Genomic DNA, 24643 nt, shown 5'->3' with positions numbered 1-24643 from the left:
TTATGGTCGTTGCGGGAATCTTGCTCTTTCTGTTATCAAACCATAACGGTATTATCTCAAGGTTGGTCGTACTCGGCCTCGGTGTTCATCGTGCACTTCGATCTTCAAGTTTTGTACTCCGCCATCGGGCTCCAAATCCGTTTTGAACCTATTCTCGAAGCGACTCCTCGAGCCTACGAAATCGGGCATACACGATTTCGACCGTATACATCATTAATTACAGTTCTTAGTTTATGAATTTTCAATTTATATATAATCAATTGATATTGTTACATAATGTCCTAGTCAATTTATACGCCCTTTGATAAAGCAAATTTTTAATCCCTTTATCCTTTGTATGTTAGGATCCCTATAAATGTATATCACAATAATAATATGTATATCACAATTTTTTTCCTTCTTTGTGTATATTAAAATTTTATTTTCTTTCTTTATATGTCTAAATATGGAGCCGAGGGTCTTTCGAAAATAACTTCTTTATTACCGTCATAAGGTAGGGGTAAGGTTTGCATATATTTTACCTTCCTAGACCTCACTTGTGGGATTTTACTGAATTTGTTGTTGTTGTTTGTTGTTGTAATTGTTGTTGTTTGCATATCTAAACTTGTGATAGTATTTTGGGATACATATTATTGATGTGTTATACATTGCAATATGCAAACAATATATTTTTTATTGTGATATACATTGATATAGAGACAACAATAAATTTTAAATAATTATTTATGTAATGGCATAGTTTAGACATACAAAGAAGGAAAATAAAATTTTAAAAACTTGGTCAACTACTAATTATTGTTCAAAAATATTTTGTAAATTAATTAGTCAAACACAAATTATTTTTCACCAAAATAATTTTAAAAATTTTGCCAAAGAGGCGAGATAAAAATGAAGGGAACACCACGTGCCGTTGATATGATTCGTCCAAAACGAAGAACACCAATAAGGGAACAATACTTTCTCCAAATCGATCACCAGCCCTAATAGTTGGCAAATCAGTGAACAACGCATTTCGGAAAAGAATTGGGAGCTTCTTGCATTGGGTTCGTCGGACCTAAGTGAACGTTGCATTTAGGAATCGCTATACCCAGGTGTGAAGTTTCACTTACTTTCCATCTACTTACCAGAGAGAATTATGAGTGTATATACCTGCATGTGTTTATACAGAAACTCAAGTTGAACTTTAATCAAGCTATTCACCCCCTTTAATCAATTCAGAATTTTGTTTGTGCCTAAACTGGGTTCTGGGGTTTTTTGCTATAGATCCAAATCAAGCTTTCATTTTTATTTTTTTGGAATGAGGGGTTTCTGCTGATTGTTATGGTTTGTGTTTACTCCGAAATTACGAGTAACAATTAAATTTGATTTGTGGTTTTAAAGATATGTGATCTAGTTCAATACCAATTAATAATCAAGCAATATGAAGTATAGAGGAAGAAAATAAGTAAGATCAAACCAGTAGATAGGTCAGTCTCGACCTCGAGCCTAGTGACCTCGAGATGGTCTAGAACAAGAAAGCAAGAATGATACAGTTAAAGTACAACTCTGATGAACAATGAGCGAGAAAGTAAGATAATATATTATTTGCCGATGATTAGATTATTCTTACAAATGATTGGGGTCCCTTTTATATAGGAGGGGAGCCCTAAATAAGGTACATTTCCATTTACAGTAAAAAAATCTTATTGGGACAGCTGTATAACCGCCTAATACGGATTTGTACTAATTCGTACAAATTAATTCCGAAATTTACGCCATGATCTTGGGGACGTGGCGAGAATCTTGTCCTTATGTAACAAACTCATAACGGCACTATTTCAGAGTTGGTTATACTTGGCTCCGATATTTCTCGAACACTTCGATCCTCTGGCACAGCATTCTGTCTTCGAGTTCGAGTTTGGTCCATCGAGCTCGAACTCGATCTTACCTGAACTTGGGCTTGAAGCGACTTCTCGAGCCCGGAAAATCAGGCATACCTGATTTTGACCGTATACAGTTTGCTTTTGGAAAAAGTCGATCTGGGTTTTTTTCATAAATTTACTATAGGTGATGGATTGGTAAGTGGCTTTTCTTTGTTTATTTTGAAATCGTTAGTACTTTTCTGGATCAAATTATTGGACATCGACCTTTGAATTTTTCACTCGTTTATTGCCCTAGTGATGATTCTGCTTTTCAAGATTGGTACTAAACAAGTTCATGTAAGATACGTATTAAACGCGTGAACCTGGTTGATTATGTAGTTAGCTAACTTGTTAGAAAGTATAATAATCTATGCTATAATATTAATAGCTTCCAGAAGGTGGAGAATACATGGGGCAAAATACATTGTAACACAACACAGTTGTGAACACAAAAAGTCCATTTCTGAGTGCTTAAATACCAACAATCTTTCCTAAACAATAAAGTTACCAGCAACAACCATATTGGAACAGATAGCAGCTATATCATATTACCAATTACACTATATGTCACTACCTTTTAGTACCATTAACAACTACTAAACCATGAGACATTAAAATAATGAAAACGGACAATTAGTGGAACATTAAAATAAGGGCATGGTGTTACACTTTGAGGCAATACACTGTTCTACTTTCTTAATAATATATCAGAAGTGGCTTAAAGCAGGCATCTCTTGGTTGACATCTCTGCTATTGGATCCGTTTTAGATGTTTTGGTTGATGTTTTCGTTTGCCTTTGTTTAGTTCATTATTTTCTTACTAGCCATCGTACATTTTGGAAAATTAAGGAAAAAATTTAGGCGCTTTTAAATAACTGTCGAACTCCTTTTCGAAAGTCATGGTGATTGATGGTGGTTTCTGTGCTTGAATGGCTAGTCCATAGGCATTTCAAGAGTTACAATACATTGTTTAGACAGAAAATTTGCCTAAATTGGACAGTTTTGAAGATATTTTTCATGTAAAAATCTTGATATGTTGTTTCTTCCACTGTTTGTCTTTGCCATCTTAATTTTTCTTTATATATAGTTATATACTTGTTGTCCACATAAGTTATAATATAACTGTTTTATGTTTTAGTTTGCTTTGCTCTATTGATTCCAGTAGATCAAAAGAAATTCTGACTGGATACTCCACAGCAACAATTTCTACAAATATACTTGCACTATATCAATATTAAATATCTAGTTTCTTTTTCACTCTTAATCAATACTTTAGTACTTTTTATCAAAAAAGATGTTTGTTTTGGGAAGAAAGACTACCAACATATATACCATTATCTTATCAAAAAAAAAAAAACATATATATTTTTCCCATGGAAATGCTTTTGCTTTTCTTTTGAGGCGTCCCTTTTTTACTTGATCACTATCATTGTTTCCTCTTCTCTATCTTAACCTTTTCTCTCTTTGTTTTTGTCATCAAGTTAGAGGCCAATACATTATTTTTTGAGAAGGAGTCAATACATTATCTATAACGACTAACTTTTCAGAAAAAAATCAGAAATGAAGAATCAAAAGGTGAAAAGAATTATTTATAGTCTGAAGGATCTTTTGACTTGTAAAAAAACTAAGTCTTATCTTGTAAGAAGAAGTCTGAAACTAGAAAAAGAAATATTACCAAAGCTGAGTTTATTTTCTTATAAATACAGTAATTACTCATGTGATCCAGCAAACTGCTATACTGAAAAGCTTGTACTGGTTGAATACATTTTCTTGTTTAATACAAATGAGCGTCCCAGTAGATAAGCCAATATGGAATCCTATTCCTTCCCTATATATGCTAGTTATCTTGATCATCACTGCGTTTCCATTTGTTTCTGCCAAATACATTTTTAATACTTCTGAAACCTCTTCCACTGCAAATGTACTTGCCCTCTTAACATGGAAGGCCAGCCTTGAAAGTGAAAGCCAATTACTTCTTTCTTCTTGGATGAATACAAGCACAAGTCCTTGCCATTGGGACTGCATTCGTTGCGACAACCTTGGAAGAGTTACTGAGATGAATATGTCAAATTATAGCATAAAGGGTACCCTTCACTCTCTTGATTTTTCATCCTTCTCCTATCTCATCAGATCAAGCCTACCCAATAACTCACTCTATGGTACTCTTTCCACCAACATATTCAATCTTTCAAGGTTGAGTTACCTTGACTTAGGCTACAATGATTTTTCAGGAATGGTTCCACCTGAAATAAGGTTGTTGAGAAGTTTGAGTTTTTTATACCTTGATTACAACAAATTCTCTGGGCATATTCCACGAGAAATAGGGATGTTGAATTCCTTAAAAGATCTCTTTCTGTCAAAAAACATATTTGCTGGCTCTATTCCCACTTCTTTTGGTAACTTGACCAACTTGAAGTCCTTGTATCTTCATAGCAACACACTTTCAGGACCCGTCCCTCAGGAGATTTGGTCTTTGACACATTTGATGGATGTTGATTTGGGATGGAACAATCTTACGGGTCAAATATCAAGTTCTATTGGAAATTTGAGTAAGTTGTACTCTTTGACTTTGTCCAAAAACAGTCTCACAGGTGAAAGACCAACATCAATTGGAGACTTAGGCAACCTGCTCTTTTTATCCTTTTGTGAAAACAGGCTTTCAGGGCCGATTCCTTCATCCATTGGAAACTTGACTAAGCTAAAGACATTGTATTTATGTCAAAATGGATTGTATGGTCCCATTCCTCCAAGCTTTGGGAACTTAAAATCTCTTGTTGATATGAGATTGTTCAGTAATAAACTCAATGGACCCCTTCCACTAGAGTTGGAAAACATTACCAACTGGGAGATGTTTCACATAGCCGATAACTATCTCTCTGGTCATTTGCCTCATAATGTTTGTCTTGGTGGATTCCTGACAGAAATATCAGTGCAAAATAATCGTTTAATCGGTAGCATCCCAAGAAGCTTGAGAAATTGTTCCAAGTTATCCAGGGACAGACTCGAAAACAATAAACTATCAGGAAAAATATCAGAAGCTTTCGGTGTATATCCGAATCTAGACTACATTGATTTAAGTCACAATGAGTTGCATGGAGAGCTATCATCACAATGGGGACTTTGTGGTAAAGTAACCTGTTTGAAGATGTCAAACAACAATTTATCTGGATCTATTCCATTTGAGATTGGAAATGCATCTTATTTACAGGTGCTTGATCTCTCCTCTAACAATTTCACTGGCAAGGTCCCTAGAAGCTTGGATAGCCTAAAGCTACTTTTTGAGCTTGATTTGTCTGGTAACGAACTTTCTGATGGTATTCCATCAGAACTTGGGAAGCTTTCTTTGCTTGCAAAACTTAGCTTGGCGGCAAATCATCTCAGTGGCATAATTCCACAAGAAATTGGAAACAATGTGCAGCTATTGAGCTTGAATTTAAGCAAAAACATGTTGGAAGCAAGTATTCCTTCACACTTGGGGAACTTGCGCTTCTTACAAAATATGGATCTTAGTCATAACATGCTTAATGGTGAGATGCCATGGCAACTGGAACGATTACAAAGCTTGGAGCTAATGAATCTTTCGCATAATAAGTTGTTTGGTTCGATCCCATCAAGTTTGGATCAGTGTCTTAGTTTGAGGTTTGTTGATATATCTAATAATCAATTGGTCGGCCCTGTTCCTAATATCTTAGCTTTTCAGAATGCGTCGCTTGAAGAACTAAGAGACAACAAAGGCTTGTGTGGCCACCTCATTGGATTGAAACCTTGCTCTTCATCTGTAATCACCAACAAAAGAATAAAAATCTCGACGATGCTTTTTAGTTTGGGTGGTGTTCTTCTTTTGATGGTGATCATTTATCTTCTTTTTACCACATCCTGGAAAAGGAAAAATCAAGTTGAGCAAAGAGAACAAACAAAGGATCTCTTTTCCATTTGGAGCTTCGATGGGAAGATGACATATGAGAACATCATTGCAGCAACAGAGGGCTTTAACAGCAAATATTGCATAGGAAAAGGAGGACATGGAAGTGTCTTCAGGGTCGAGTTACCAAGCGAGCAAGTGGTCGCGGTGAAAAAATTTCATCCTTTAGATGATGGTGAATTGGACAGCTTGAAAGGCTTTAAAAATGAAACAAAAACATTGTTGTTAATCCGCCATCGTAATATTGTAAAGCTTTATGGATTTTGTTCACATGCAAAACATTCTTTCTTGGTTTACGAGTTCTTGGAAGGAGGAAGCTTGTCAGAGAGACTAAGAAATGATGTCAAAGCGACAGAGTTAGATTGGATTAAGAGGATGGACATTGTCAAAGGAATAGCAAATGCATCATGAGTGTTCACCTCCTATTCTTCACAGGGATATATCCAGTAAGAATGTTTTGTTAGATTGCGAAGACAGGCCCCATCTTTCTGATTTTGGTACAGCAAAACTCTTAAGGCCTAACTCCTCTAATTGGACTTCATTTGCTGGGACTTTTGGATATGTTGCTCCAGGTATGCTCTATATATTTAAGTTTAGACTAACCCCTATGTATATATTATATTCATGAATTTCAAGAATCACAATTACTAAAAAATTAAGCAGTATGTTCCATTTGTAGTGCAAGTCAAAATGTATATGACAAAAAACATTCTCCTTGAGATAATGTTCTTAATGTTTTTCATTCAATCCACTAGTAATATTGTCCACTTTGGGCTTAGGCCCGCACGGGTTTAAAATGCGTCACTAGAGTCTAAGGCCTATTTACTTATATACTTAGCATCTCTCCCGTGTTTTGTCGATGTGGGATTTACCTAGGGTGTCACAGTAAACCATTTGCTTTTGAGTTTTATGTCATTTTCATTATGTCGTGTTCTGCTCGGCTTCTCTTCGTTATGGAAATTGTGCCTCTGAATATTCCTTTTCTTCTTGATTCGCATGTGTATACAGAGCTTGCTTACACTATGGAGGTAGATGAAAGCTGTGATACCTACAGCTTTGGAGTGCTATCATTGGAAGTGATTTTAGGTAGGCATCCAGCCGATATTGCTCAGGCTATATCATCAAAAACCGGCCTTGACATATTGTTAAAGGATTTCATTGATCAACGGCCATCACCTCCGTTTAGAGTGGTTGAAGAATTGATCAACATCACAAAGATAGCATTGACATGTCTTCATCCCAGTCCACAACTTAGGCCAACCATGCAACAAGTTTCTACATCTTTAGCCAAAGAAAAGCCACTTATGAATAACTGTTTTCCTTTTATTACTTTAGGCCAAGTGATTGATCTTGAATTAGGAAGTACCTAAACTTTGTGTGTTTTCACCCTTTACATTAGCTGTTGTGGCGTTTCTCCTCTTGTACTGCAAATTACCATATTTATGCAATAGACTAATAATAGAGTACATATATTGCAAAAAGAAAACGTTGATCGTGAGCTAGAAGTTAAAGTATGTAATTCTTACTGTTTACTCTTCCACTTGTTTTTTCTTACTTTTGGGAAGAGTTCATGATTGAAAGAAAAGATTAACTTTTACTGAGTTAATCCTTTATAAAAATGTCAGAGATAGAGAAAGTTGGTTTTGCAACTTCCCCTGAAGGGACAGATAATTAAGATAGTCAGATAGAGCATACCTGGAGCTGTTTCTCAAGCTTCTTGAGAACCAATTAAACAGTTATTCTGCACTGATATTTCTGTCTGGAACCCACCAATTTTGTGAAACTGCAGTTTTGCAAGATTAGATGACCTAATCCCTCTATCCAAATTTATGTTGCACTTTTTTCTTTGAATCTATTCCAAAATGAATATTACCTTTCTATATTTAAAAATAATGTAACTTTAAATTTCTCATTATACCTTTAATGAGATCATTTATAGTTTCAAAATATCTAAAATGTTATAAAACAATAAAAGAAGAAGAAGAGTATTGCAGAGAAAAGTAGGGAGAGAGAATTCTTATTAATTTTGGAATGAATTACAATGGAATAGAACCCTCTATTTATAGGGAGAGGCTGACTTAGCCACCAAGTATGAACCCTAGAATCTCTCTAAATACAGACATTCACCATAAATAAAATTCTATTTATAACACTCCCCCTTGAATGTCTATTCAGCAAATAATGTGCCTCGTTAAAACCTTAACTAAATAAAACCCAGCGGGAAAAAAATTCTAGAGAAGGAAAAAGAGTACACATATCTAATAATACGCCTTTTGGTTGCCTCGTTAAAAACCTTGCAAGGAAAACCCAGTGGGACAAAACCTTGTAAAGAAAAAAGCGTACAACGCGCATTAACTCCCTCTGATGAGAGCATCAATTCACATCCTTGAGCCTTCGCATCCCAATCCTGTGCACCATCTTCAAAATATCGTTGGTAGAGATTTGATAAACAAATCAGCCATATTAACTTCAACGAATTTGTTTCACCTTGAAATCATCATCCCTGATAGATGTATTGTCTTCATCTAATCTTGTTGGAATCGTCATTTCAATATCTTCACATAGGGGTAAAGACTCTTGCTATGATACTATCATGCTTATAGTTATAGCAAGATACTTTTGTGCACAAATTGCACTTAGGATATGGTACTTCAGGACCAAGAATTGTATATGCTTTAAGCGATTAAAATCCTTCAAGGATTGTCATATAAGCCATATAAATAGAATTTAGATGCATATCAAGTTTTCATGTCATGCTAGACATATAAGATTGATAAACGTAATTGCATACATCATTGACTTTATAGTTTATACTTTCAAGTGTTTGAACTACATGTCCAAAACTATGTGTCTTTCATATGGAATCAATTCTACTTGAATTGTGTCTCTTCCATTTGGCCAATACTTTTGTGTCTATATTCGATAGACTTAAGATCCTCATCTATATTTAGCGCTATGATAGATGTCGTCGACAAACATTTTATATAGGTTCCAATATTTTTTCATAAAGACTTAACATAGAGATCTCTTCATTCATATATTCAGGTACCTAAATCTCTCATGAGATTTTATGAAGTGTTATGTCATGTGATCTTCTAGATCACTTGCCTCCTTTATTATGATCATTTTGATTATTTGCTCATCTTCTTTATCAAGAAGTTTATTTGAAACCGATTTGTCTATATGGTTTAAGCGTACCATAGACTTTGTCCTTCTAGGACTTAATAGGAGCATTTGCAATGAGAATATAGTTACTTTCTTTGGGTCAGCAAATGCGTCTAGCATACTTTGCAATATATTGCAGATGAATTATCTTTTTATGAACTTCAAGTTCATATTATCATATTTGAGGATCTAGATATACAAATGATAATTCATTCCACATAACTTTTTCTCAACTGTTTATCGTCTCTCCCCCTCATGTTGAAAAAACTAACTTGTTTTCCTCAACTTTGAAAATCAATCTTTGTGCGTTATGGTGCTAATCAAAATACACACTGCACATTAATAATAATACGATGGAATTATTTGGTTTCTGACCCTGAAGCACTTGTGATGGGAGAATGTAATATACTTTCGTATATAACCTATATCAAACTAATATAGATAACTTTGTTCTCATAAGCAATAGTTAAGCTATTAAGTGGAGGCACTCTATAAATTATTTTGTTAAACCAACTATGATGTAAACCAACTTATCAAGATGAACTTCTTGAATAGAAAATCTGGAAATTATGCTCGAAATTAAATTATTGAGCAAGTTACCTCGCAAAACACCATGTTGCGAGTTAATAATAATTATACATGTAACCATCTCATAGATGCATCTTATGTGGTATACATGGCAGGTGAATGGGCTCATATTCACCTTTGATATTTCCAGCATTCATGGGATTCAATCCCAATTTTAGTTGGTCAATTTAATTAATGAGAACATGCAATATAAGAGAATTCGTAAAGAACTTTCTAGTTCTTTAATATTTGCCCATGTGAATTCTCTATTATTTTTGCACATCATGGCTAAATCAATTATGCCAACTGAATAAATTATCAAAATTGATAAACTTCAGGTTTATACCATGACGCGTGCAATTATCAATAAACTTCAAGTTTATTATGATATGGGTTTTTATATCAATAAACTTCTACTTTATTGTTGCATTCTTTTATTTATGTAGTACAAATTGGAGAATAAAGCGGGAAGCTCCTCACATATATATTACCCCGCTATAAGTTGTTGTAATAGAAGATATTAAATCTTTCCTTTATTTATAGTCTCAATATAATCGATCGCTTTCGCGTATACTTTGGAAACTGAATAAGTTTCTTTGAGACTTACAACAACACAATAAGTTGACATGACAATCAATTGTATTCCTTCAAAATAATAATAATTGGCTCTTCCAAAGCTCTCAATTAATTTGGTGCTACCACATATTCATCAACATTCATATGGTGAATATCTCTTTTAAAGAGAAAGTTATACCATTATGGTTATGGTCAAAATTATATGCAAGATCTGTTTCTTGCATTACCGTTGTCTTTAAATAATCACATTGCCAAAATATTTTAGCGTGACCAGTGACCATTTATGCCATAATAATGACATTATTTTCTTATTTCCTCTCAAACCTCCATCTAGAGTTGAGTGTGGTATATACCACTAGCACACTCATATTCTTCCAAGAATGAATATATATTCATAAATCACATATTGTCACATTCACATCATGAATGGACCATAATCATCTATATGTGCTTTACAAAATCTCATGTCAAATCAATGACAAATATTACTTTCACATAGTGAAGGATTCTTTTGAGAATCCTTATTGTTCTCATTGTCACAATAATGACGATTATAATTTCGTCTATTGCCACGTCTACATTCATTGATACATTTATAGTAATAATTTTGTCTTCTTTCAGACTTATTACATACTGCTATCACATTCTCTTAAGGGAATGAGAATGGAGCAAATTCAATGGGACAGGTATTTAATTCTTTGCCCACAATCATACATGAATTTGATCATGGCATGGCATAGAAATTTTACCACTTTGGGTGGTTATAATTTCTTTCAAACTCCATTAGAGTTACGATCACAATTTATTGTCTTTTCTTGTATTTAAAATCAAATTATAGAATGTCAAGAATTTGAAAGAGAAAAGTAAAATACTTACCTTAAATCCTGAATTTAATCATGAAGGAAGTTCATGGAACAATTGACAATCATTATGCTCAATCCCAAAGCTTCTACTCAATAGGTTAGAGTCTCGTACTGATAACGTGTTATAAAACAATAAAAGAAGAAGAAGAGTATTGCAGAGAAAAGTAGGGAGATAATTCTTATTAATTTTGGGATGAATTACATTGGAATAGAACCCTCTATTTATAGGGAGAGACTGACTTAGCCACCAAGTATAAACCCTAGAATCTCTCTGAATATAGACATTCACCATAAATAAAATTCTATTTATAACATAAAACTTATTTTAGACTTCAAGTTTCAAAAGTCTTTTTCTCTTTCTTAAATTCTATGTCAAGACAAATTGTGCAACATAAATTGAGACGAAGGAGTATTATAGCCTGTTTGGCCACGCTTCTTTTGGCCAACGGTATTTTTTTTATGGTCAAAAGTACTTTTTCCAGAATTAAGTGGTTTGGCCAAGCTTTTAGAAGGAAAAAAGAAGTACTTTTGAGTAGAATCGGAAAAAAGTAATTTCTTTCAAAAGTACTTTTTTGAAAAGCAGTTTTGAAAAAAAATACACTTAGAATCACTTTTTTAAAAACTTGATCAAACACTAATTGTTGCTCAATAGTATTTTTCAAAATGATTAGGCAAATACAAACGGCTTCTTACCAAAAATACTTTTTTGAAAAACACTTTTGAAAAAATAATTTTCAAAAATAAACTAATTTTAGAAGCGCGACTAGACATGCTATTAATATTTGCAAGTGAAAGAATGAACTTTATTTAGGTTTGGTATTTATTTTTCTAATTTCAAGTTCTTCTTCTTTATAACAAAGAAAAAGAGAAAAAGTAAAAGCCAAACTGCTTTGTTTAAAATTTAAAAATAAAATATTTTTGGCTTTTATAAGCTTGACTAAACAAGTTTGTATAGTAAAAGATTTACGAGTCAAAATAATCTTTTAGATGATAAGTCATTGCCGCACCTCCTTTTTACCGAGGGAATAGGGAGTTTTTTCAATTAAAATGACATTATTCGAAATGGGATTAGTTATTTATATTCAGAGTCGTCACTTAGAATAGTTTATGGTGTTCCAAGTCACCGGTTTATTTTAAATCTCAAATCGAGAAAATTGACTCTTATTTATGGTATGCGAACACAGAAGACCGTGTAAGGAATTCTGTTAACCCGGAAGAAGGTGTGAGGCACTCCCGAGTTCCATGTTGCTCAACTATTAATCTTTGGCATCATTATCTGATTTATTATATTTTTTAAACCTACTGTGCATTTTTAACTTCTAACCGCTTTCAATTATTCAATCAACCGCTTTTAGTTTTTATGGAATTTGTTTGAACAAGTCACGATGTCGCACACTCGTTTATTTTTGTACATATTGCGAATCGCACCACGTAAAACGCACCCGCGATTTACAACATGTTTATTTTAATTATTATTTGAAGTTATGGTCAGGCCACGTGAAATGCACACTCGAATTGGGAATTACATATCATGATTATGCCATGGGATACGTACCTATAAACACGATGATTATTATTAATCATGCCTAAAGCAACTACGATATTTTCATAAGCTAATTTTTTTTCTAAGTTCAAGACGATTGCATAGGAGTCCACTGTCGACGCCCCCTTTTTCTCTAACCGTGGGGTCAGAAATCGGGTATACGACATTGGGAGGACAACTCTATTCCCTTTCGAGAATTGGGTTTAGAAGTTGAAGAGTCGTCACCTAATGATTATAGTGCATTAGGACACTTTATGAAGGGTTTGAGATGAAGAAACCAGAGATTAGGGTAAGGGCTAGAAATTATCCCGAGGGGAAGGTGTTAGGCACCTCTCAAGATCCACTAGTGTGGTTCTGGCCATGTTACAATTGTGACTTTACAAGTAAACAATCAAGGCTCAAATAAGGATTTGCATATAACATTGCAATCAGGTTGAAAAACTTTCGAAGGTAGGTAGAGAGGGCAGAAATTTATAAATAAAAAAAATTGAATAGTTTTACAAGAAGAGATGAAAACAAATAAAGGGAGGGGGTCCTAAGTTTATAATTAATATGGATCACTTCAATGCAATACCCAACAATCACTCCTCAGAAGAGGGGTCGCACGTGATATTAGCGCATTGGTCATCATATTCATATATACCCTTCCCACCCCGTTAAGGTGTTAAAGCGCGAAATGGTATCGTTACTTATTGCATGCTATTACTCGTCCCAATCCTATCAGTCCCGGAGGCATATGGGACTCCTAATCCTAAAGGGGAGGGAGTTGGGGCTTTTGCAGAGTTTTCAAAAGGATAAAAATCTAGGCGACAAGCAATAACAGATAGCAGTTAAAAGGGAAACAAATAGCAGTGAAGGCTCAAGTCAACCTCCTCATTCAAAGCAGTAGATTATCTAGCATGACTTACAAATACTGGTTTCGTCTGTGTTAAACATAGCGTAGGAAGGGTGGCTAATTTGTCACATATTTTCAGATAAGAAGTCCGAATTAGGCCTGCCTACTGGTTGTAATTATCAAAACTGATGCAATTATAAAAATTTACCCTAAGGCTTGCCTAGGCGTTAAACAGAACTTATAGGCATGATATCTATTAGTTTCAGAAATAAAGAAGTAAACTGATTGCAGAAAAAGAATTGTCAATTACATGGACATAAGATCTGCAGGCGTTAAACATTATTGCTACTGATTTTAGGCTTATAAGCGAGTTGATGATTCAGGTTTAGTTAATAGCTCCTATAGACATGTTTTCTAGGTGTTACTAATTTGAGCATTGTTATTGCTTATGCAGAAATCCTATAGGCAGATTGTCTACATGCAATTGATTAGGTATTTAAATCCTATAATAGGTTTGCCTAATGACGGATGCAGAATGCAGAAAGTTCTATAGGCATGGTGTCTATATGAAGATGCAGAATTTTAGAATCGGCTTACAGGCATGGCATCTGTTATGAAATTGCAAAAAACCTTATAGACATAGTATTTATATGAGAATGGAGAAAATCCTATAAACATGGTATCTATATGAGAATGCCTCGTTTCAGTGATTTATAAAATGCAGAACTTTAGAAAAATGGTAATCCCTATGAACATGGTATCTACATGAGTGCAGAATTTCAGAAGTATAGTAATTCCCTATGAACAGGTATCTACCCCTTGCATGCATAGTCCCCTGCCCTTTTCCACTAGCCGACCCCAAATGTTTATTACAAGATTATTACAGACCAGAATAAATAAGGAAAATATATCAGAAATTAAAGATTCCAACCAAGGAGAGCCTAATTCAGACCCCAGGTCTGAAATATGAAATAAACCAACTTCCCAAGATCAGATTCCAAAGCCTTCTCTCATCCGGGGTGTTTCAGAGATCCAAGGAGTTTCAGGAACTCCAGGCAGTGCTTACACCCCAAATATATTGCAGAATTAGATTATAGTACAGTGGGGAAATGCCAGCTCTCAGATGTCCAAGTTTGGAGGGAACTCAAGGTCCCAAAGCAGGGCCCAAAAGAGAGGGGCAGAACTTAAGATTCTAGGAATAGGTGTAAGTGCACAAGGGGAAAGGGAATCAGAGAGAGACAGGGCAAGCTAGTGGTCATGCCCAGTAATTGGGATGCTGGCACACCCCTGACCAGCCTGCTAGCATTGAGAGTTAGGATCCATTGTGGATCAAGCCAAGGCTTGGACAGTAATTAGAATACTGTCAGGCCAAGAGCTTAACTTAGCACATAGAAGGGAATAGGGGTAGAGGATTCATAACAGAAACAGAAGCAAAGAAAGGAGATATGAAGCACAAATTACAGCATATAAGCAATAAAGTAAACAAGAAGCTTGAAGCTGTGAAGTAAACACATAGGGGGTGAGGAAAAATATTTAAACAAAGGACATACCGGTTTCAAAGAAAATAAGTAAGCAAAAGTAGCCTTGAGGGAGCCAAGTTGCAAACAAAGTAGTTCCAAAAAATCTCAAACATAGCCAAGTATTGAATTCAAACAGTATTGCAAGTAAGTAATCAGAAGTTTTTTTTTTGTTTGTAAAAGTATTGAATTGTAAGTTAAGGATGATCCAAGTGCAGAAGGGTCCTGCCCCTTTTATAGTGCAGAAAACAAGTGAGAAAAGGTAAGGAAATAACATTGAAATCAATCTCCCTTTAATTAAGGGATTCTGATTTCAACGGGTAAAAGCCAATTAAGGAAAGAAGTTTTGATTAAAACCTTTTTCAAAGTAGCACAAAAGGGAAAGGGAAAAAATTCGAATAGTACATGGCTTGGAAAAAATAAGGAAAGGGAATCAATCAAACAGCCAGGGAAATCAAAATTACAAGTTCAATTCGAATGAACCAAGTCAGCAAAAGGTAAAGGAGGTTCAATCAAAGAAAATCAGTAACAATCAATCAAACCCCCCCCCCATTAGAGGATTTCAGAATCAATCAATTAGTTGGTAAAAAAACCTTTGAAGGTAGAGTCCTTATATATAAAGCACACAAATATGTGAATACCAGAGGGGATTGTCAAATTATTTAGAAGAGAGTTTAACAAAGAAAGGTTCAGAATCATAAGCAAGAAGAGGTATAAGTCTATTTTGCAGACTCACAATGAGTCTGAGAGTCCAGGGTCCCGAAGTGGAACCTAACTCGCACACAAAAGATCAAAATGCCAAGAAATCCCCGAACCTTAGGGTTTCGAGTTGAGTCGGACAATAGAGATGAGAAGGCAAACCATTCAATAGAGGCTCAGGAGTCTTTTCCAAAGACTTATGAGAAACAAACAGACATGATACACAGTCAAAAGCATGGAGAACACGTTCAGAACTTAAACAAGTTCAGAAGAAAAAGTAATACAAACTTAAGAAGCAGTAGATGAAACACATTGAGCAAGAACACGAACAGAGTCCAGTAAAGCAAACAAAAATCGAAGAACTTAACAGTAAATACATATAGTAGAAGAGTAATGAAAACATAACAAGGATAATCATGTGAGCACAGGAGTAACATGTATAAAAGAAAAGTAGAAGGACAATACATGCATGGTAGAAAAGAAAACATACGAACATAGTATAGACAAATACATGCAAAGAAAAGAAAAAGAAAAGCCAGAGAAACATTTTAGGCATTTTCAGAAAACCCTAAATCGAAAAGAAGCGATTTTGAAAGTAATTTTTGAAAGAAAAGTTGGGGAAATTGTTTGAACACTCAAGTAGAGCATGGATACATAACAGATCTAAGAAAAATTGGAGAAAACCTAGAATAGTCAGGGTTTCGGAAGAACCCTAGAATGAGAAAGGCTTTGAAAAAGGTCCGATCGGAGCAGGAGATGTCAAAACCAAGCTTGAACAGCCATAGCTGGCCGGAGCAAGGTCGGAGACAAGCCAAAGAACTCGAATCAAACAAGGTCTGGGCCAAGCCTCTTCAAGGTCTGGTCTGGAAACCATGATAATCGAGCACGTAGGAGTCTCAGGAGGTTGGTACAGGGCTTTAATGACTTTGGAAGCCATGGATTCAGGCAATTTTAGGTGGTAATCAGAGGGAGGCGACTAGGGTTTCGGAGGAGGTTGGGAGAGAAGTGGATTTCAGAGGCAGCGGACTAAACGAAATGGCTAGGGTTTGGGGGTAGGTCGGGATTAATTTAGGAAAGGGTAAAAGGTGGTCGTTGATCACTTTGATCAACGGCCTAGATTGAATGGGTAGGTAAGGGATCCGGGCGGGTTGTTCTTTAAAGGGTCGTGGGTAAGGGTAATTGGTCTCTGAGATCGGGTCTAATTGGGGGTTAATTTGGGCTAAAATTGAAAGCCAATTTGGCTATATATTAAATAGCCGTTTTTTCCTATTTATTTTATAAAAAATAATAAAAATAATTTTAAAAGTAAATTTAAAGTACTGAACAAATTAATAATATATAAATATTAATTTAAAAAATATTGGAACCAATTTGACAATTATAAAATGCTATTAATCTTAAAGTAGGCTATAATTGCAATTATATGCAATTTAGCTTTTAAAATACCCAATAAATTTGTAAAAATATACAAAAATTATCTTAACTATATTTTGGTATAAATATGGGAATAAAATAAATTATTCACCAAAATTGATGATTTTGGGAATAATTATTGGATTTTGTACTGATAAAATAGACAATAAATTGGTTTTGAAAATCTTTAAAAATTTTGGAAAAATACCAAAATACTTGGGCATGCTTATATATGCATACACATGCTATTTTGAAAGTATTTTGAGTATAAAAAATATATAGGAAAAAATTGGGTATCAACAGCTGCCCCTCTTTGCCCGGGAAGGATGAAAGAGTTGTCGGATAAAGATAAGATGGCCAATTTTGACCGGAAGTGGCGATTTGAAAGGAATTCTGACCGAGCTCCGGCTCTTGAGCTGCCTACATATCTCTGGTCTTACAGGAATCAGGCCATATGTAGTTCCGGAACCATTGACGGAATATGCCGATGGAGATTTGAACGGACGAACGCGATGTTTAGATTGAGAGAGGTTTTCTGAAAAATCGATAGGCTGCGGGAACCGGAGCGGGATCGCTCCTACTGAGACGGTCGTTTCCAACCGGTGTACCTGCAAATGAGCAATACAAACATATGTTGTGCATAAATTTAAACGTGATGCAAGTTCCTACTAGACCATGAATGTTGTCTTCGGACGGTTAGGATGACGTCCTTGGACCATGATGCCCTGGGCCATGAAGCGTATGATAAAGGATTCGTAGGCTATGAAATGATGTTCTCGGGTCATGAGAATGATGCCTCCCAACTATGATGCCTTTGAATAATGATATGCAAAAGATAAAATGGGGTCCTCAAGCCATGGCATGGCGTTCTCGGGCTATGCAAATGGTGCCTCCGAACAATGACGCCTTTGGATAATTTGGCGATCTTTCAGCCCATGAAATGCAGAAGGTGGCGATCTTTCAGCCAATGCAAGACATAAATAAAAGGTGGCGGTATTTCAGCCGTGCAAGAAAAATAAAGTGGCGTTATTTCAGCCAATGCAAGACGTAAAATAAAAGTGGCGATATTTCAGCCATGCAAGAAAATAAAGTGGCGATATTTCAGCCGTGCAGGATGGAGGTAGAGCTTAACCTTGGAAGGCAGAAAGGTAGCCTTATGCAATGCAAAGATATGCAGATGGAGGTAGAGCTTAACCTCAGAAGGCAGAAAAGTAGCCTTATGCAATACAAAAAATGCAGATGGAGACAGAGTTTAGTCTCGAAAGGCGGACAAGTAGCCTTATGCAGGTGATGATGAAGGTAGAGCTTAACCTCGGAAGGCAGAAAGGTAGACTTATGCAATGCAAAATGCAGATGGAGACAGAGCTTAGTCTCGAAAGGCATAAAAGTAGCCCCATGCAGATGATGATGGAGGTAGAGCTTAACCTCGGAAGGCAGAAAGGTAGCCTTATGCAATGCAAAAACGCAGATGGAGACAGAGCTTAGTCTCAGAAGGCAGAAAGGTAGCCTTATGCAATGCAGAGAAATGCAGATGGAGGTAGAGCTTAACCTCGGAAGGCAGAAAGGTAACCTTATGCAATATAGAGAAATGCAGATGGAGGTAGAGCTTAACCTCGGAAGGCAGAAAGGTAGCCTTATGCAATGCAGAGAAATGCATATGGAGGTAGAGCTTAACCTCGGAAGGCAGAAAGGTAGCCTTATGCAATGCAGAGAAATGCAGATGGAGGTAGAGCTTAACCTCGGAAGGCAGAAAGGTAGCCTTATGCAGTGTAAGAATGTAAAAGGACGATTAGTAGTAAGATCTCTTAGCTGATTACGACAATATGACTGCTGGGGAGATTGTATACGATAGCAATTGCGGACAAGTGATGATTCTAAGAAGTTGTATTCTTAAGAGTGCATAAATATACCTAATGATATTGCGAATTGAGTGTCTGCATCCAAAGAAAAATCGTGAGTTCTGTAAGGGGAAAGGTTAGTTCGTCTTCCCCGGGCTCTTGAGGTTGTGTGTTATTGGGGTAGCGTCACTAAACAACAGCAATTCGGATAATAGTTATGCATGCTTTAGTAAATATATGATCGAAAATAGCTTTCTTTAGATGAACCAACGACTGCGACGTGGTTCAAGACATTGCAACCTCTTTCGCTCCAGAATTTTGAGGATCCTCCCCAAAATTCTACCCCAGTTTGCTAAGCAGACATTTCTGACGGCTGTGCTGAATGACTAAAAAACATCTTTGGAATTTTGTGGGTCCTCCTCAAAATTCTGCCCCAGTTTACTGAGCTGGCACTTCTGGCGATGCATGAACTAAAATTAACTTCGAATTTTGAGGGTCCTCCTCAAAATTCTGCCCCAGTTCCAATAGCGGGGAAACATGGAATTTTTATTAAATTATGACCGAACCCATAGGGCTGCCTATGTATCCCCTCTTAAACGGGAATCAGGTCAGGCGTAGTTCGAATAACCATGTCGGATACTCTACTACCCTGAGAACCTTGGCTTTGACTTGCTTGGTAACCTCTTCTTTGATTTTCAAACTCATATCGGGTTTGAATTTCCTGAGCTTCTGCTTTACTGGCGGGCATGTTGGATCTGTTGGCAGTTTGTGAGCTACAATGGAGGTGCTGAGACCAGTCATATCATCATATGACCAGGCGAATATACCTTCATTTTCCTTCAGGAACTCCGTGTACTCTTTCTTTTCTGAGGGTGACAGATGAATATTGATGCTTGTTTCTTTGACATTCCCTGTATCTCCCAGATTAACGACCTCAGTTTCGTCCAAGTTAGACTTAAGCCTATTTTCAAAATTCTCAACTCCTCTAACGGCCTCTTCTGGTATATCATCCTCTTCTGAGTCCATATCCGTTTGTTGCATCGTCTCGTTGCAAGTCACAATCGTTGGTTCATCATCAAGGCAAGTAATAGTAATGTTGTGTAAAATAAAGTGAATGATAGAAAAATAATAAAAGCGAGATATATAATAAACTGAAATGCCTCGATTAAATTCGTAATTGTTTTGAGTATTAGAGCTCTTTTCAGAATTAAAGACAATGCGGAAATAAAATCATCTAGTAAAAAATAAAGTGTGATGCATGGTGCTTTTGTTTAGCCTTGCTACCCCGAAGCTTTTCGGGCCCTGGTGGTTCTGATTGACCAATTGCTAAGGCGCTCTCCTCGATTCACAACTTGTATAGAAGGGTCTTCTTCCCCTTCCTCCTCAAAAATAACACAGCAGTCCATATCATCATCCTCCAGGAACAGATTCTTCACGGCTGCCAATGCTTCATCTTCCTCCTACCCATATATAATATCTGTCGGCTAGAAAGTCTGCTTTAGGTGAGGTATCGGATGCTCCAGTGGGTAGTAGGGACCGCGCCATGGTGGCGACCAGTGATTGAACTCCTCCCAAGTGTACTCATACCCCAAACCAAATGTAGTGCCATGTTTCTTCAGCTTGATGGGTTTGGCGATTCCCTGGAGATTTTTGCCGAGTCCCTTTCCAGGTTCGTATCCACACCAATTCAGGATACTTTCAATCTTGTTATCCCACCATTTATCTTTGTCTACAGCGTTGACTCTTTCAATGTAGTGGTATGTTTCTCCGCCTATTCTCCTTCTGCCTCCAATCATCGGGATGGTCTGGCGACTATATATGGGATTGCTACCATCGCCATGAATGATCACCTCTTGGTAATTCCATTCGAACTTCACTGTCTGATGCAGGGTTGATGCTACAGCTCCAGCGGCATGGATCCATGGTCGTCCCAACAGCAAATTGTAGGATGTTGGGACATCTATCACTTGAAAGTCAACGTCGAACCAGGTTGGCCCCATTTGCAAGCATAGGCTGATCTCTCCGATAGTAGACCTTTGGGACCCATCGAAGGCTTTGACATTGATGGCCCTATCTTTGATCTCGTGCAGGTTCTTTCCCAATGTTCTGAGAGTTACCAACGAACAGATATTGAGGCTGGAGCCTCCATCGGTCAAGACTCTAGTGACTAAGTAATCCTCGCATTGCACGGTGATGTGTAGGGCCATGTTGTGACTCAGTCCTTTCGGTGGCAGTTCATCTTCGTGGAAGGTGATTTTGTGGCTTTCCAGTATTTGTCCTACCATATTTGTCATTTTGCCCCCAGTTATGTTGTTGGGCACATAAGCTTCGCTCAATATCTTCATCAAGGCATTTTTGTGTGCGTTAGAGCTCTATAGAAGAGCTAGGATGGAGATATGTGCTGGTGTTTTGTTCAACTGTTCAACGACCGAATACTCCTTAGCTTGTATTTTTCTCCAAAGATTATCGGGACCAGTTTCAGTAGCCCGTCCCGAGGCTTGCTTACTGGACTCAGCTAGGTGCTCTAGAGTGTAAACCCTGCCTGTTCTGGTCATACCTTGCGCAGCAATTGCTTCTCCCGTCTTGGTCTTTCCTTTCCTCCTTGCTTCAGCTGTGTAATCCCATGGTATGGCATTTGAGTAGGATGGTGTTATGTCTGACATTGCTACAGGAATGGGTACCCTCGGTGTTAACATAGCAACTTCAAAGAGTACAGGTGCCTTTGGAGCCCCAAATTCAACCTCAATTGGCCCGGCCACCTTCGCAGAAGAAGGTGCTTCAAATTCGAGAGGTATAGAAATGTTGAATCCATCGCCCCTGGAGGGTTGGTTCTGTACAACAATCGGGTTAAGTGTGACTGCCGGTTTCTTTGGCTCATCATCCTCAGCAATCAATCCTATCGATCCCTTGGGGTCCCAGTCATCTTCGATCTCGATCATGTGAATGTCCCCACCTCTGTGATCAGGCAGAAGGGTTGTTGCGGACATTGGGAGTAGGCTCCTTTGCTACGATAACCTTATTGTCTATCAGAGTTTGAATCTTGTCCTTCAACGAGCGGCACTCATCAATGGTATGTCTCTTCATGCCGGAGTGGTACGCACAGGTCTTATTAGGGTTGACCCACTGGGAAGGATTTTCTGGAGTTATGGCGGGGATAGGGGAGACGTAACTAGCAGCTTTAAGTTTCTCATACAGCTGGTCAATTAGTTCAGCGATGGCTGTATATTATCTGGGAGGCCTGCGGTCAAAATTTGGTCTGGGTCTAAGGAAATTTTGGCGAATGGGAAGTGATTGGTGGTGAGAGGGTTGGGCATTATAAGCTTGGTAAACAGGTGCAGGTTGAGAGTATCTAGGTGAAGTGGGTTGATATGCGGAAGGTGGAGATGATTGGTAAACGGGTGGTAGATTTTGGTAAGAGGGTGCGGGTGCTTGGTAATTCGGGATAGGCTGATATGTAAGTGGAGGTGACGGGTAAGTGTGGTATTTTAGTGGTGATTTGGCTCCCTGTGCGACCATCACGGCATTGACATCCTTCTTCTTGGACGTGCCACCAAACTGTAAAGCCTTGTTAGTGGCCTGCAATGCTTCAAGATTAGTAACCATACCATTATTAATGCCTTCCTCAATTCTTTCTCCCAGCTTGATGATATCGGAGAATTTCTGTCCCTCGATCAGCATCAACCTCTCATAATATTGTGGGTCCTGAGCCCGGATGAAGAATCTATTCATTTGTTCCTCTTCTAAGGTCGGCCTAACCTTAGCAGCCTCTGATCTCCAACGAGTAGCATACTCGCAGAATGTCTCGGTAGGCTTCTTCTTCAGATTCTGGATGTAGAATACATCCGGTGCATTCTCTATATTGAATCGGAACCTATCCATGAAATCCGATGCCATACCTACCCAGCTTGTCCATTTCTTGGGGTCCTGACTGATGTACCAGGATAAAGCATCCCCCTTCAGGCTTCTCATGAAGAGTTTCATATGGACTTTCTCATTCCTTCCGACTCCGACCACCTTATCACAATATGTCCTCAAATGGACTCTGGGATCTCCCGTGCCATCGAACATTTCGAACTTGGGAGGTTTGTATCCCTCCGGAAGTTCAACGTCTGGTTGAATGTAGAGGTCCTCATAATTCAGCCCATCTATGCCTTTGTTTCCTTCCATGCCCTGGACTCGGCTGGTCAATTTCTTGAGTTCTGCTGCCAAGTTTCTGATAAGAGAGTCCTTGTCATCAGACTCAGGTGCACTTGAGATTGGTTGAGTGTAGTGGGGTATGGTATCTACGTAGATGGGAGTGTTGTGGGGGTGGTTGTTTGTGGTGTTCAGTGGTTCAGGAATGGGTAGTGGAGTGTGGCATGTGTTGCAATGTTGAGCATGAGTGGGTTCCATCTGTGGTTGTGGAGTGTTCTGTGGAGGTGCGGGATTTTGAGCATTTGAAAAGTTGACATCAAGAGCGGTGAGAGTGAATGATAAATTTGCCAAGTTCCGAACTTGATCCAGTTCTTCTTGGAACTTCAACAGTTTCTGCTCAAGTTGGGCAGTAGTTTCCTTAGCAACCGGGGTACCCTGAAGAATCTCAATTCTTTCAATTTCCTTTCTGGCGCTTGAGTATCCCATTCTACCTTTGTTCTTGTTCCGGATAGGACTCAGAGGAGGAGGGCCCTTGGATCTCGTACTGTATGATGATGGTGCCAGAATGCACGAACTAACCTTTGGAGAGGGGAATAAAAATAAAGAAAAACAAAAAAGGTAACCAGTTAGTGCGGGTTATGAGAAGAAAATGTTGCAATATTTAAACACATTGTGCAAAAATATAAATCGCGTCCTAATTTGGGTGCCTCATTGTGCCCGAGGTAGGCCTAGCGATAAATTAATTTGGAGAACTTATAATGCTAAATGCCTCATTTTATTGATAAAATTAAGACGAATTCACAACGATGCTAAATAACAGAAAATAAAATGTCACTAGTGGCCATTGGCCTTATTACATCATTAAAAGCAAAATAAAAGACTCCTAACTACTTGGTCCTAGAAGGACCTTCCCCAGATTTGGCATCTTTATCCCCCTCGAACAGCTTCACCAGCTCGCGCAGTCCTAGCAGTAGATACGCTTGGGCCAAATGTCCTTCTGCATTCCCTTCAGCGTTTTGACAATCTTCAATCCTCTTGAGGAACTTTCCTTCTAGCTCCACTAGACCCCGCTCCAAATACCCTAGTCGTTTGTTGGCGCTGATAGCCATATCCTTCCATTCCTCGATCAACTTTTGATGGGCTTCTTGTATTTCCCGATGCTCACTTTCACACTCTCGAATTCTCTTGCGCAGTTGATTATACTTAACCCATGCTTCAGCTTTTTCGTCGATGATTCCGTGTCCGTGAATGAACCCGAGCTGACCCATACCATTGTGATCATCTTCCAACCAACCCAAATAGTGCGGCACGCAACCAGCATGATACCTGTCTGGCTCAATAGATTCTTTCCCCAAAACGAGCTTGCAATGCCACATGTGTTGAGATTGTCATTTGTGAGGGCTATCATCGTCCTAGAAATCAGCCCTAAAGTGACTCATTTTGTCGACCCTTGGTATGATTTTCTTTCGTCCCGCCTGCCTCATGGCTCGGAGGGGAACGTAGGGATAAGTTCCTCTTAGACCAATGAGTATGAGAAATGGTGCGTCTCGGGATCGAACAATGAATTCTTCCGTAGGGAACCATTCGACCATCCACTGTACCTGGTCTTCTTTTATATTCTCGAATAGCTCTACCCATCTTCTAGTGTCCTCTGGCTGAGCGAACATGTTA

The 24643-nt window shown here is 37.7% G+C and overlaps 1 protein-coding gene across 2 annotated transcripts; it reads left to right on the top strand.

Annotated features, from left to right (window-relative positions):
• Positions 1-936: 936 nt before the first annotated feature.
• LOC104244715 (MDIS1-interacting receptor like kinase 2-like) lies at positions 937-7357 on the top strand. Of its 2 annotated transcripts, XM_070160182.1 has the most exons (3): positions 4274-4449; positions 4556-6394; positions 6831-7357. In XM_070160182.1, the coding sequence occupies exons 1-2, from the start codon at positions 4403-4405 to the stop codon at positions 6231-6233; spliced, it is 1725 nt and encodes a 574-aa protein (XP_070016283.1). In that variant the 5' UTR covers positions 4274-4402; the 3' UTR covers positions 6234-6394; positions 6831-7357. The 2 variants fall into 2 exon arrangements, with proteins under 2 accessions (XP_070016282.1, XP_070016283.1); XM_070160181.1 differs by having other exon boundaries at positions 937-6394.
• Positions 7358-24643: the final 17286 nt, after the last annotated feature.

The sequence above is a fragment of the Nicotiana sylvestris genome, chromosome 10, assembly GCF_000393655.2.
Source record: "Nicotiana sylvestris chromosome 10, ASM39365v2, whole genome shotgun sequence".
Taxonomy (NCBI): Eukaryota; Viridiplantae; Streptophyta; class Magnoliopsida; order Solanales; family Solanaceae; genus Nicotiana; species Nicotiana sylvestris.
This window is presented reverse-complemented; position numbering and strand designations above follow the sequence as displayed.